Source organism: Pristis pectinata, chromosome 10 (genome assembly GCF_009764475.1).
Source record: "Pristis pectinata isolate sPriPec2 chromosome 10, sPriPec2.1.pri, whole genome shotgun sequence".
Lineage (NCBI taxonomy): Eukaryota > Metazoa > Chordata > Chondrichthyes > Rhinopristiformes > Pristidae > Pristis > Pristis pectinata.
The window spans coordinates 96468675-96483829 of NC_067414.1; the positions used below are offsets into that span (position 1 = coordinate 96468675).

The following is a 15155-nucleotide window of genomic DNA, read 5'->3' on the forward strand; positions in this document are numbered from 1 at the left end:
AAAAAAAGAAAACTAGGGCAATGCAGAAAGATTGATCTACATTCATTTTATGGAAAATGAGTTTAAAGTTATAAACTGAACTTTGAAAGGCATAAGCAAGAGCTTGAAAATCTTGAAGAAAATATTTCCAAAATGACAATTTTAGTATCAGAAACCTTGTATTCATATTTTGTGCAGCTCAGTGAACTGGAGCACCCTGTGTCTAAGGCAATCTGAAATTTCTGTCAAAAATGAACTGTCTCTTTAACCTTATTGCCAACTGACTGCAATGCGTACCATGTAGCCAAGGCAGGCTGCGTGATTTTGACGGGTGAGCAAATATACAGATGACTGTTGACACCACAAGATCAAAACCTGCCAAAACATTTTTTTTAAAGTAACTGGTGAGCTGGTGAGACAGGATATGTCATTTCCCAAAGAAATAAGTTGAAACTTCTTCTCACATCTTTTGCAACTGATCTTATTTAAACTATTTCAACCTGAGACATATGGTTTATTGGGTCCTTAAACAAATGTATTCAAATTATTTAGAAGATGTGGCACAGTTAGTGGTTATTATGCATTCCTAAATGCCCTTGAGAAAGTGATGAGATGCTTTCTTGAACCACTAGACTCCATATATAGATGATGCCCCTACAGAGCAAGGAATTTATTGGTTAAGTATATTTGATAGCAATATCAACACCTTCCATTCCACCGCTGTTGGCTGAAGTAGGTGGTAATTAATATGTAGATCCCTGCCCATCAGTGAGATAGGACCTACCCTGGGATTATGGTAGATGAGTCTGGGGCTTTGACTAAAGTCTGTAATCCTACCAGTAAGATAATGTCAGAATGTTGCTTGACTATTCTGTGGGGTCTTTTCCCCAGTTCAGACATCATTCCATAGATGGAGACACAAGAGATTGCAGATGCTGGAATATGGAGCAACACACAAAACAATAGAGGAGCTCAGAGGGTCAGCGGATGCAGTCCAGATGAAGGACCTCGACACAAAACATCGACTGTCCATTTTCCTCCACAGATGCTGCCTGACCGGCTGAGTTCCTCCAGCCTTATTCTCTTTTAACACATCTGTATTGATAAAACAAAACCAGAAATTACTAGTGAAGCATTTTGTTGTGGGTCTGGAGTTACATACAGGTCAGACAGAATAGAAACTGCAAACTTTATTTCCCTATCTTGGGATAGATATTTCACTCTGATACCAGAACTTCTGGGTATAACTGCAAGTTCCCGTTTCCAGCAATGCTATTAGCCTTAAGACAGTGGAGCATCATCAGCACCCCTTCAAATGAATAAAATAAATAGGCAGCACAGAAAAGTCAAGGATTTATTTTTATTTGTTAGTATTAATTGATTTCTAGAGTTTTAAATGCAAGTTTTAATTGATTTAACAATATTTACGGTTCTTTTTTAAATTGCTCCAAGACGTTCATAAGTAGTCAATCATCCCACCTATGCTAACAACAGCCCATGTTCTTTGGTTGGGGGCAGAGGATGACCAACCAGCTGCCTGTGCTAAGGTAGCATCTGTACTGCATTCAGTCATGTTGCAATGCTGAGCGCTGAGTTCCCAGAGGAAGATTGCGTCGTCATAATGCCATTAAAATGAGTTCAAGGACCTGATGCATTTTGTTGAACACTTTCTCATCACCGATTAAGAATGAAGGTTAAATCTTTTAGTGTACATTTCAAATGATATTTAATAATCTATGAAAGATTTGGTTTTAATGTTTCATTTGAAATAAACCTCTGAACACAGCATAAGGAATGAGCCATTAATGAATATCTCTCTACAGCACTGCATTAAATAATTTTATTAATGTAAGAACAAACTTAATAAAATTCATTGAGACACAAGAGACTGTACATGCTGTAACCTGGAGCAAAAAAAATGCAAGAGGAACTCAGTGGGTCAGGCAGCATCTGTGGAGGAAGAGGGATATTTTGGGTCGAGGCAATGCAGAGGGAAATGTTAACCAGCCCTCTTGGTTTAGCATGTGTTAGCTGGAGACCTAGCCTATCAAGATAAGGAATGGAAAACAATAGCCTAAGGTGTTAAGCAGATATAGTCTTGCATCACCTGATAGAACTAATTCAGACCAAAGTTGAGGCAGCTGTTGCAAGACGGTAAGCACCGTTACAAGAACAAAAATTTTAAATAAAGATCTGCCAGCAATAAAAACAAAAGCTCAAATCTGTGTAATTTTTATCATCACATTATGGGAAATGTGTGACAAAACACTGAAGGTGAAAGAACAGCATCTGTGAATTAGAACAAGACCAAACCATTGCCTGGAGTTGACATTTTTATGTTCAGTTGGAACATTTTGCTAAAATATCACCAAAATATTATACAGAGTAAAACTACAAGTCAACGTGCAATTTTAAGTTCCAGTATTGCATTTGTAGCTATTATAAACCAGCCCAACAGTATAATAAAAAGCTACGTAAATTCCTTTGCCAAAAAAATTCTTACCTGCTACACAATTCGATATGACAAACTACGCTGAAAGAGTATTATCTTCTCTTTCCATTAGTGACCCAGCACAATATTATTAATTATACTTTCATTACTGTTAAGTCCACAAATCTACCAACATTACAGATTGAGTTACACACCTACATTATTCAACTTCTCCACTCATCCATCACAACCTCATAAGTATACTAAGGGTCCCTGTGTTCAGAATGATGGAATAGCCTAGGTCATTCCACTACAAATGGCAGACTATGCTTTCCTCAACATTGGATGTCTAAATACTTTAATTAGCAGTTTCAGAGAGTGCTACCTTTCAAAGACAATCTTTCATAAACATTTCCTTACACCCTGTCAACATTACATACTGAATAACATAAATACAAAATCAAAACAACTCCTCACAGCAAACCTCCAAACTGTAATCAAATGTTTCAGACTGCTGTTCAAACGTACCAAAGTGAGACAGCAGTCTATCAAATCATTAGCTTTAATTCATTGCCGGATTAGTTGATGAGTTGACTTTTGAACATTTCAGCAGTTGTTGCCTGCAGAAGCATGCCTCCTCTGGAAAATAAACATCAGAAATGCACAAAGCAGACTCCCTTAGTTCTCCTCGCCAAAGATCAGCAACACAGCTGAAGTCATGACATTTTCTAAGATATAAAGTTCTAGATTTTATTTACGCACAGGTTTATCAGCAGGCACTTAAAAGGCTGTTATCAGCCAAAGTTTAAAGTCCACGCATTTCCTCTATTTCAGCATCACCTAAGCAACATTTCTATAGCATAAACCAACCCTCGGAAGTACCAACAGTACTAATATATCTTCTAATTTATCATTACCGAACTGTTACATCTTTTCCACAGCAGACCTTCCACCCAAACCCATACGAAACCACAATCCCAGTAATAAAGCCTCACTTTAGAAATAAACTACCTTCCGAAGACTATCTAAACACCGTTTCCCAAAGAACACATTCACAACAATTGACCAACTTTCAAAGAAAACTAGATAGCATAACTAAACATTTAATGACAAATTTATATTGAGTTGCTATATGTCTAGCAATGCTTTTACAATAATGTCTCCCACCACAGGGAGAATATGGATCAGTCTAAAAAACACAATATACACAGAAACATGACCCAATAAATGCTTACAACAGTATATAAAAATTTTAAAAAGCTGCAGATGTTGCAAATCTGAAATAAAAATTGAAAATGCTGGAAACACTCAGCAAGTCAGGGAGCATCTTTGGAAAGTCCTCCTTCAGTGCAGATATGCTAATCAAATGAATGACTGAAAATTTTGTGATAGGAGTGGGGGAAGTGCTTAGAAATCATTATATTCAGTACAAGAGCTCTGTAACAGTGCTGATACTCAGGTTCATGCCACCCACCCTACCCTTATCACAGAGTCTCCAGTCTCAGCCACATTTTCAACAAGGGTTTCAACAGTTCACACATCTCCCTGGGAAGAGGATCCTGCAACGCTGATGTCCTAAAGAAATCCAACAGAGACAGCAATTGCTAATGAATAGTGAAGAGAGAGAACTGGATGCCAGGACGTGTGCAGAAGACTTTCTACCCACCATCTGTTCTTTAGTGAGCCAGCATAACATTAAATCTATCTTCTTATCCTTTGAATTGCAATGGTACTTTCAGTTCAAGAAGGCCTTAGGTTTATGATTTCTTGATCATTCTCAAATGTTTCAATGTTTTCTTGTGAAGTTGTGTGGGTATAGAATATAGAACATTACAGCACAGTACAGGCCCTTTGGCCCACGATGATGTGCTGACACTTTATCCTGCTCCAAGGTCTATCTAACCTTTCCCTCCCACAGAGCCCTCCATTTTTCCATCATTCATGTACCTATCTAATAGTCTCTTAGATGTCCCTAATGTATCTGCCTCCACCACCTCTGCTGGCTGTGCATTCCACGCACCCACCACTCTGTGTAAAAAAAAACTTACGCCTGACATCCCCCCTGTAACCTTCTACCAATCACCTTAAAATTATGCCCCCTCATGTTAGCCATTTTCACTCTCGGAAAAAGTCTCTGTCTGCCCGCTCTACCTATGCCTCTTATCATCTTGTACACCTCTATCAAGTCACCTCTCATCCTCCTCCTCTCCAAAGAGGAAAGCCCTAGCTCACTCAACCTATCCTCATAAGACATGCTCTCCAATCCAGGCAGCATCCTGGTAAATCTCCTCTGCACCCTCTCTAAAGCTTCCACATCCTTCCTATAATGAGGCAACCAGAACTGAACACAATACTCCAAATGTGGTCTAACCAGAGTTCTATAGAGCTGCAACATTTCCTCGCAGCTCTTGAACTCAATACCCTAATGAAGGCCAACACACCATACACCTTCTTAACAACTCCATCAACCTGCATGGCAACCTTGAGGGATCTATGGACATGGACCTCAGGATCCCTCTGTTCCTCCACACTGCTAAGAGTCCTGCCATTAACCTTGTATTCTGCCTTCAAGTTCAGTCTTCCAAAGTGTATCACTTCACACTTTTCCAGGTTGAACTCCATTTGCCACTTCTCAGCCCAGCTCTGCATCCTATCAATGTCCTGTTGTAACCTACAGCAACCTTCTACACTATCCACAACACCTTCGTGTCATCTGCAAACTTACTAACCCAGCCTTCCACATCCTCATCCAAATCATTTATAAAAATCAAAGAGCAGGGGTCCCAGAACAAATCCCTCCTGAACACCACTGGTCACCGACCTCCAGGCAGAATACGCTTCATCTATAACCACCCTGTCTTCTATGGGTGAGCCAATTCTGAATCCACACAGCCAAATTTCCCTGGATCCCATGCCTCCTGACTTTCTGAACAAGCCTTCCATGAAGAACCCTATCAAATGCCTTACTAAAATCCATATTCAGCACATCCACTGCTCTACCTTTATCAATGTGCTTTGTCACATCCTCAAAGAATTCAATCAGGCTTGTGAGGCACAACCTGCCGCTCACAAAGCCATGCTGACTGTCCCTAAACAGCCTATGCTTCTCCAAATGCCCATAAATCCTGTCTCCAAGAATCTTCTCCAGTAATTTGCCCACCACTGAAGTAAGAGTCACTGGTCTGTAATTCCCAGAGTTATCCCTACCCCCTTTCTTGAACAAAGGAACAACATTTGCCACCCTCCAATCATCTGGCACTTCTCCTGTGGCCAGTGAGGACGCAAAGATCATCGCCAAAGGCGCAGCAATCTCTTCCCTCACTTTCCGCAATAAACTTGGATATATCCTGTCCAGCCCCGATGATTTATCTATGCTAATGTTTTTCAAAAGTTCCAGCACGTCCTCTTTCCTCACATCGATATGGCCTAGCGTATCAGCCTATTGTACATCATCCTCACAAATGTCAAGGTCTCTCTCACTGGTGAATACTGAAGCAAAGTATTCACTGAGGACCTCTCCTACCTCTTCCGACTCCAAGCATGTTTCCTCTTTTATCCCTGATCAGTCCTACCCTCACTCTAGTCATCCTCCTATTCTTTACATATGTGTAGAACGCCTTGGGGTTTTCCTTAATCCTACTTGCCAAGGCCTTCTCATTCCCCCTTCTAGCTCTCCTAAGTCCATTCTTAAGCTCCCTCCTGGCTACCTTGTAACTCTCCAAAGCCCTGTCTGATCTTTGCTTTCTAAACCTTAGGTAAGCTTCTTTCTTCCTCTTGACAAGATATTCTAATGTCTCTTGCCAACCATGGTTCCTTTACTCCACCATCCTTATGCTGCCTCAATGGGACAAACCCATCCAGAACCCCATGCAAGTACTCCCTAAACAACCTCCACACTTCCATTGTGCACTTCCCCAAGAACATCTGTTCCCAATTTATGCTCCGAAGTTCCTGCCTAATAGCATCATAATTCTCCCTCCCCTGATTAAATACTTTTCCATATCGCCTGCTCCTATCCCTCTCCAAGGTTATGGTAAAGGTCAAGGAATTATGGTCACTGTCTCCAAAACGCTGTCCCACCGAGTTCTGAAACCTGATCAGGCTCACTGCCTAGCACCAGGTCCAGTATGGCCTCTCCTCTGGTCGGCTTATCCATATACTGTGTCAGGAATCATTCCTGGTCACACCTAACAAACTCTACCCAATCTACCCCCTTTACACTAAAGAAGTGCCAATCAATATTAGGGAAGTTGGAATCACCCATGACAACAACCCTGTTAGTTTTGCACCTTTCCAAAATCTGCCTCCCGATCTGCTCTTCAGTGTCTCTGCTACTATTGGGGGATCTGTAGAATACTCCTAATAGAGTGATCGCTCCCTTCCAGTTTCTGTCTTCCACTCACACTGACTCAGTAGACGATCCCTCCAGAGCGTCCTCCCTATCTACAGCTGTGACACTGTCCCTGATCAGCAAAGCCGCTCCCCCACCTCTTTTACCTCTGCCCCTGTCCCTTTTGAAACATCTAAACTCCGGCATATCCAGCAGCCATTCCTGCCCTTATGACAACCAAGTCTCTGTAATGGCCATAACATCGTAGTTCCATGTACTTACCCATGCTCTAAGTTCATCATCCTTGTTCCTGATACTTCTTCCCATTAAAGTAGACACACTTCAGCTCATCCAGCTAACTGCCACTTTCCCTTTGAACTGCCTATCCTTCCTCAAAGTCTTTCTACATCCTGCATCTACTTGTACACTAAATGCGCCAACTTCTGACCTATCACTCAGGTTCCCATCCCCCTGCCAAACTAGTTTAAACCCTCCCCAACAGCTCTAGCAAACCTACCCGCAAGAATATTGGCCCCCCTCCAGTTCAGGTGTAACCAGTCCCTTTTGTACAGGTCATACCTTCCCCAGAAGAGATCCCAATGATCCACAAATCTGGATCCCTGCCCCCTGCACCAACTCCTCAGCCACGCATTCATCTGTCAAATCAACCTATCCTTACCCTCACCCCCATAGCCTGCCATCTGCCATAACACTGGATTACTCCAGTCTGGTAAGAGATCAACAAGTGCATTCAATTGTTGATAAACAATATGGCTTTGGAGCAGATGAAATCCCCAATGAACTACTAAAACACTGTGACAGAAGTGTTCCTGCCAATTCAGACCTCATCTCCCTCATATGGGAGAGAACATGTGAGGAGATCTTCAAGTACTGCATCATTATAACCATCTTGAAGAGACATCCAATTGTCACAACTACTAAAAGAGTCTGCCCGTTATTTACTACAGGGAAAGTAATTGCAAGAATCTTCCTCAACCACCTCCCGGTGGTCAAAGAACTCTTCCCAGAGTCAAATTACAGATTCCATCCATCCAGGGGCATAATGGACGTAATATTCAGCATCTAACAAATCCAAGAAAAATGTTGGGAGCAGCAATAATCACTGTATATGGCTTTACTCCATTTCACAAAAGTTTTAGTCTCCATCAACCAAGAGGGATTATGAAGGATCCTTTTCAAACTTGCCTGTTCATCACACCGTCTGCCTGCTTCACAATGACATGCAAGCCTCACCAATGGATCCACAACAGACTCAATTCCAGTGGACAGTGGGGTCAATCAAGGCTGCATCTTCACACCAACACCTTCACCACAATACTCCAATTCATCGCCAGTAAGTTTACCAATGGAGCAGTGTTAATCCCCAAGACAGGCAGAAAACTGTTCAATCTTTATCATCTTCACTCCAGAACCAAGAATACACAAATTCTCCTTACCCTGTTATGGATAAAACAAGTGCAGCCCTACTGGGTAATGGACTAAGACTACCAAAACATTGCAAAATCACTACCAAAATGTTGGCCTTAAAATCGAAGATCTCAGAGTAGTTAAGTAGCTTAGAGAAGGTTAGGCTCTAGTATTTTGACAACTGTCAGCAAGACCGCAAGCAATTCATTTCTAGTTAAAGAGGCCAAGTAACTATCCAGTCATACCAAGTGCTGATTGATTGTACACTAAGAGAATTTAAGCCTACTGCAGCCAGGAGAATAAACAGAAGCCTACATTAAATGAGGGAGAACAATCACAAAAACTAGATATGTACTAAAGTCATTAAATTATACTAGTTTACTAAGTTTTACAGACTGGTATTGTACAAATGTACAATGAAAAGTAACATATTTTCAACAGGGCAGCAGCTCCACTGACACCGCATTACAATGTGGAAATCTGAAGTGTGATGGTCCTTCAATAAAACAAATGCACAATTTTAAGAAATTCTGTTGGTTTACCAAACCTGATGAACTTAGATCCTGGGACATAACTAACAATAAATTAGGAGAGGAGTCCAAAAGGAATCCTGAGTAGCAAATTACACACCTGACTGACAAATCAGGTAAGAGTTTGCTTAACAGAGATTTTTTCCCATTCTTGCTTTTTAGGGTCTGGAACCAACAGTAATAAAAGCCTAATATTCATAAACTTAGATTGACCCCCATTTAATTGGGACACAAAGGTTTCCTCAAAAGACAAATGCACATCTCATTAAAAAGACTTATCAGCAATACATCGCTCGTCAACATATCAACATCAGTAAAAAAAAAGTTTTGTTCACAGCCATCTTTTAGTAGCCAATCACCTTTTCAAAACTGCTGCATCAATTGGCCTTCAGAAACTCAGCTTTTCCCCCAATTTCATAAAACGCTGAGGCAATTTAACCCTCATACCTGCCCTCTTACATCAAAATTTAATTTTCAACCAATTAAAGATGTTTACAATCACAACACAACCACATAAAATTACCTGTCACCTGAGAAATAGTCCTCTCAAATATCTCCATTAAATATACAAAATTATCCTGAAACAAACCAAATTATGGAATTGTAGAAATGCCCCAGATAAAATCTCACAAGAGGTTTGTCAATCAGAGGTCCCTCAATGCTGATAAATTGGTCTTCTGTATACTGATATTCCATATATTAAAACACGAAAATCAGATTATAATCACCAAGATATGGTGCCAGCATAGTACAATGGTTGTAAGGGAGCTACCACTCAACCAAGTCTATGACTTGTTCCAGAACTTCTTCACAATGCAAGTGTACAACCAAAGTAGTCAAGTACAGTACTGAATTAGTACTGCACTGTCAACTGTGGAAACCATTAGATACTAAACTAAGATCCGTTCTCCTTGTTCAGTTAGATGCAAAAGATCCCTTGGTACTATTTCAACACAAGGGACTTCTCCCTGTGTCCGGAGGAAGATTTACACTTCAACCAACACCACCAAAAGCAACCATTACTTCTGCTGCTGCTTGGTAAAGCTTGTTATACATGCTGCAAGATCTGCTGAGTTCCTCCAGCAGATTGTTTGTTGTCCATATTGCAGCATCTGCAGTCTCTTATTTCTCATTGTTATACATAGATTGCTTACAAAACTGAAATCATTTCCAAAGTAATAAATTATTATTAAAAGAGAGACAAAAAAAGCAATCTCAGAAGACTAATCGATTTTAAGGGAAGGGTGGATGAACTGTGGTGTTTGGCTACTGAGAGATCACAACCTTATTTTATTCTGACTAGCAGATTGATAATTCTGTATTGATGTGGTTGACTATTTTGGAATATTCCCAAGTAACAAAGCAAAATAAATCCTAACGTCACTGTGCAACAAGTGCTTAAAATTACATGCATGTATTAAAATACAAGAATAGGATGGAGAGATGTATAACCAACATAGCAGAAGTGAAAACAAATGAGGAATTCAGTCAGCAACTTCATAAAAATGCCTTGCGACATGAACACCCTGGGCTGAAAGGCCTCTTCTTGTGCCATAAATTTCTATGATTTTGTGCACTTAAAGATCAACCTGAAGATTCATTCACAATACCAACAAAACTTAAAGCAGACAACCTGAACCATGTTCATACAGCTCATATAGAGTATAACATTCCAAAGTATACTTCAAAGTTTACATGCTTCAGCACTGAATCAACAGAAAATAGCAGCCCAACTGATGCCTTCATCTCATTACAGTAAAATCACATGTTTTGGGTTCTTCTCTCATGTGAAATAACTGTGACAGCAATTTAAAAGCATCTGACTGGTGTAAAGCACTGTGGAACATTCTGGGGCATGAAAGGTACGAAGTAAATGCCAGTGCTTTACTCTGAAGCTTTCGGTCAAAATTACCAAAGTAGTTGTAATCATCTCAAATATCCAATCTACATTCTACCAGACTGTAGAAATAAACTATATTTTGAAGTTGAAACAATATTAAAATACTCCAAGCAGTGTATATCATAATCCCCCACATCATTTCCTTGTTACACACTGCAGCTTTTGTGCTGAGTATAAATGACACACCTTCCATGGAAAACAATGGGAGTTGGAAACTGCAGGAAAAATGCCTCTAGCTCCAGGCAGGAAACTCGCACAGTTTTGCACAGTGACATCATATCAAATTTAAGCATCTATAAGACCTTAAATCAACCAGCTCAACTAAAAACAGAACTTAAAAACATCTACTACAGCTAATTTACTAAAACAGGAAATTATAATAAATAGACTAATCAGACAAATTTCCAGACTTTAGACAGATTATGAAAGGAACTTGCTATACGAGTTAAAGCCACATTTCTAACCACTGTCCTCTCGCCACAGATTTTTTTTTAAACATACATGATCAGAGGCATGTCTGAGGGAAGGTGGGAAAGAGATAACAGCCCATCATCTTGCAAGTTTCTCTTCAGGCATTAACTACAGACCATGGGTACATGAAAAAAAGTCAGGAACAGATTTCTATAACTTGACAAAATACTTTAGAAATTACCCTCTCATGGAAAGCAAAAAAAAGATTCTTTGAGGTTTTTTTGAAAAGCTATGCAACCGCGTTTGAGTTCTGAATCCAAGTCAGAAGCAGAGCATGAAATTTAATAAATAGTGGTAGGTGTTCACTTCATTTTAACACTGAAATCATATTATAACTCTACATTGATTGCAGTAAGATGTCACAGCATATGATTTAGTACATTTGTGGATATTCTCAACCAGCTAATGTATAAAAATTATCGCAGTATTACTCAATCACATCCAGCTGACTCACTTCCAATGCAAAAAAACTTTAAATGTCCAGTGTAAACCAAGGTGTATTCTGGATGGGGTAACCACAACTGGAAAATAAACAGAACCATCCATATTGACTCCCATCTGCAATGTGCATGAAATAAAGACTACACTTTTGTCTTACTTAAAATATTAATAAACCATATAATTTGCAGCACAGTACATCTGGACACAAGAAAAACTGTCTTTCATCCACCCTACAATTAAGGTTTAGCTGCCCTTTTGAGAGACCAACTGGCAAATTCCCACTCACAGAGATCTTATCACCCCACCACTTTTAATATATATCCTCCCCCCACATTCAAGAGATTAAAATACAAATGGCAGTTACATTAGTAACTTCGGCAGCAAAGATTTTGAAAAAGCTAACTGCCACCTTAGGCATTAATTCCCGAAGAACTGACAGAATATTTACTTCAATATGCCCATATATGGGCAGCAAAGTCACACCTCAGTGCTTCCACTGCACATGAACAGTTTAAATCCTTTGTAAAATTACTAATCTCAATCTCTGGAAAAGGCACCACATATGCATGAATGCTGCCCATGCAAAGAAAGTGGTTACTGAGCAGAACACATCTGCGGGTCTGCTCATCTACATCAGAATATTACCCATAATTCTGATTGAATTCCTCACCAAAAACACTTAAAATGATTTGAATTAGGCAGCACTTATCACACATTCACAGGACTGTATATCCAGTGGCAAATTGAGTCATAGTTGCTTCACGTGCACCCACTGCTAATCTGTATGAAGTGATGACTACAATTATATAAAAGCATTGCAGAGAAGCTGTAATGCAGCAAAAAGCTGAAATGCCCAATGACAAAAGGATTTTGTTCATTAATGCCACATGAACACCGAGATGAAACCTAATTTCAAATACATTTGACACCGATCGAGGGCAAGGAGGAGGGGGTGTAGAACGTATTCATGAGTGAAGAGACGTTTTTATCTTCTGGCATTGCACAGTGACAGAGACCAACAAATGTGATAAGATTAGAACTGAAATTTGACTTTAAATGTATGTTTCCCGTGACTTTGTACCAAAGATTATACAATACCCCTAAATAATTATCCGTATATTCAGTCTTCAATTTGCTAAGATTTTCTTTCCAAACCAGAACCATCTTAAACAAGCCAAGTTAATTTAGATATTTATCTTGTAATAACACCAAGTTAATCTAGATTAAAAGAATCTAATGATCACAACAAAGGTTACAGCCTGTTCTAAAATGTTTAATAGTGCTATAAATTCATAAGGGCACTAAAACCTATTTTCTCCTCAACTGTTAAAGGTTTCACAGCACAAAACACCGAGGGCATTATGACAAACAATGATGCGCATATATTCATTGTACATTTTATCAATAACATTCCTAACCAAATCCCTTGTCATGTTAGAGGAAACACAGAATCATTTTATTCTGGAACTCAGTTCTCGCTGTCACAGTGAGCAATTAGTGGTGTTGGCATATTAACTAGGCCTACATAAGATAAGGATGAAGACAGCACTCCAAAGTCAATCCTAATTTCATATAGAAAAGGCAAGTTCTTCATCCTATATATAGGACTAGATAACAACTATTCAATTTCTACTTTTTCTAATAATTCAAGGGGGAAATTGGAGACATAATTTTGCTACGTGACATTCTTTTAGTTACAATCTACACTTAAACAGAGCTCCCTCAGAAAACAAGATTCTCTAGGATTCAGAAAAACCTCAGTGTCGATAACCAACCACTAGAACATGGCAAACACATGGACACACTTCTATTTCATTCCAAATGCAATCTATTCTAGAAACCTTGTGAATGGACTGCTAATAATTCGATACAAAAAATATCTGAAAGGACTGCAGTCATAGCACATGTTAACAGCAGGTCTTTCTCTATTTCTTTTTCAAGCATTTTGCCAGTTTACAAAACTGCTTTCTAACTCTAGAACAATAGAACAGAATGACGTGGGGAAAGTACAATTCTAAAACGCTTTTTCATGATACCAAGAAGCAATATCAGATCAGAGACTGATTCATTCCTCTTCCATTATCCCACACCAGCATCCTGACAAACACTTCCATCAAAAATGAAATCTAATATGAAAATACTCCCAGTAAGTTAAACGTAGAGGAGTGAGCCCATACAGCCCCTTCTCCCTGCTCCACCGTTCAACACCATGACAGATTCTCGACCTTGTCCAATTTCCTACCCAACACCCATACCCGCTAATTCCCTTGGACACTTGGTCTTAAGTCTACTGAAGGAATGAACATCCACGGCCCTTTGGGGTAGAAAATTCAAAAGAATCATGAGGAATTTCTCCTCATCCGAGTCCCGATCGGCTCATCTCTCATGCTGGGACCATGCCCGGGCTGTCAATCCCATTGAATGCCTCGGAGAGGGGTTCACCTCCTTCTGCTAGCCGGGAATGAGCCGGGCTCTTCTGTCACCTGAAGAGCCCCCAACACCCCCGTCTCCGTGGAATTGGGTGACAGCGGCAGAGTGGGGGGGGGGGGGGGGGGGGGGGGGGGGTTGGAGACTCACCCCAGTCCAAGAAGTCGGAGATGTTCTTCTCCCTCCGGAGCGGAGAGTTGGCGCACTCGTCGTACAGGCACACGACGATGTCGAGCAGGGTCTCCACGCTGACCGCCAGCCCGCTCCTCCGCGGCCCGTCCAGCAGCATCTTCTCCAGCTTCTTCAGGCGCACCTCCGCCGACATCTTGGCTCCGGGGAGAGGCGGCCGGCTGCTCGCTCCCTCCAGCGCCGGGGGTGGACAAGCCGTCTCCTCCCCTGCTCTGGGGAGGGGTAATGAAAGGACAGCAGTGGGAGGGGAGGAGAGGGGAGGGGGGATAGAGTAGTCTCAAGCTCGCTTATTTATCACCCAGCGGCTCCCTTTATTCGCAGGCAGCAGATAATGTCCAGCTGGAAGCCAGCCGCGCCGGTAATGCCGGTGAAGACATCCGCCCGGGCACCATCCTCACAAGCCGCCCCGCCAGGCCCCAAGGCTTGTTGGCCACCGTCTCACAGCCCGGGCTCGGCCATCCCGGGGGGGGGGGGGGGGGCTCGCTTCGACGTCGGGGAGGAGAGGAGGGGAGGGGAAGGGGGTGTCCTTGCCGGAGGCGGGGCGGGAGAGGGAAGAGGGGAAACGCTGCCGCTGCTCAGCGAGCCCGCCGCTTCATCAGGGGGCAGACCTTCAGCATCTCGCCCGGCTCTATTCCCCGCACGCCGACATTTGCACCGGGGGCTTGTTATTGTTTGCTTGGGTGTATATTGTCCCTCCTCCTCCTCCTCCTCGCAGAAAAAATTTAACTGAAACAAAAATAACAATAATAGGCGGCGGCAGCGCTCTTCCTCCTGCAAAGCCGGCTGGGCGGTCGTCTCCTCTCACTGGAGCATCACCTCGCCGCTCCGCTCCAGCCGCCGCCGCTGCTTCTGAGGTGAGGGGAGCTCCAACATGGCGGCCGCTCCCTGCGGACTGACGGACAGCGGGGAAGGGGGGAGGGGACAGCGCGCCAGCCCGCCGGTCATTCCCGCAGCACGCCGGGATACTGGAGGAGCGAGCGGGAGGAGGGGGCGGAGGAGGAGGAGGAGGAGGACGGGAGGAGTGGGATC

General features: G+C 41.8%; 1 protein-coding gene across 1 annotated transcript in view; it reads right to left on the reverse strand.

The window, feature by feature from the left end:
• LOC127575539 (serine/threonine-protein kinase MRCK alpha-like) overlaps nucleotides 1-15124 on the reverse strand; it is a 367516-nt gene extending 352392 nt beyond the window's left edge. The window contains 1 exon segment of the mRNA XM_052025471.1: nucleotides 14088-15124. Coding sequence (XP_051881431.1) covers nucleotides 14088-14262 — 175 coding nt within the window. The 5' untranslated portion in view covers nucleotides 14263-15124.
• Nucleotides 15125-15155: the final 31 nt, after the last annotated feature.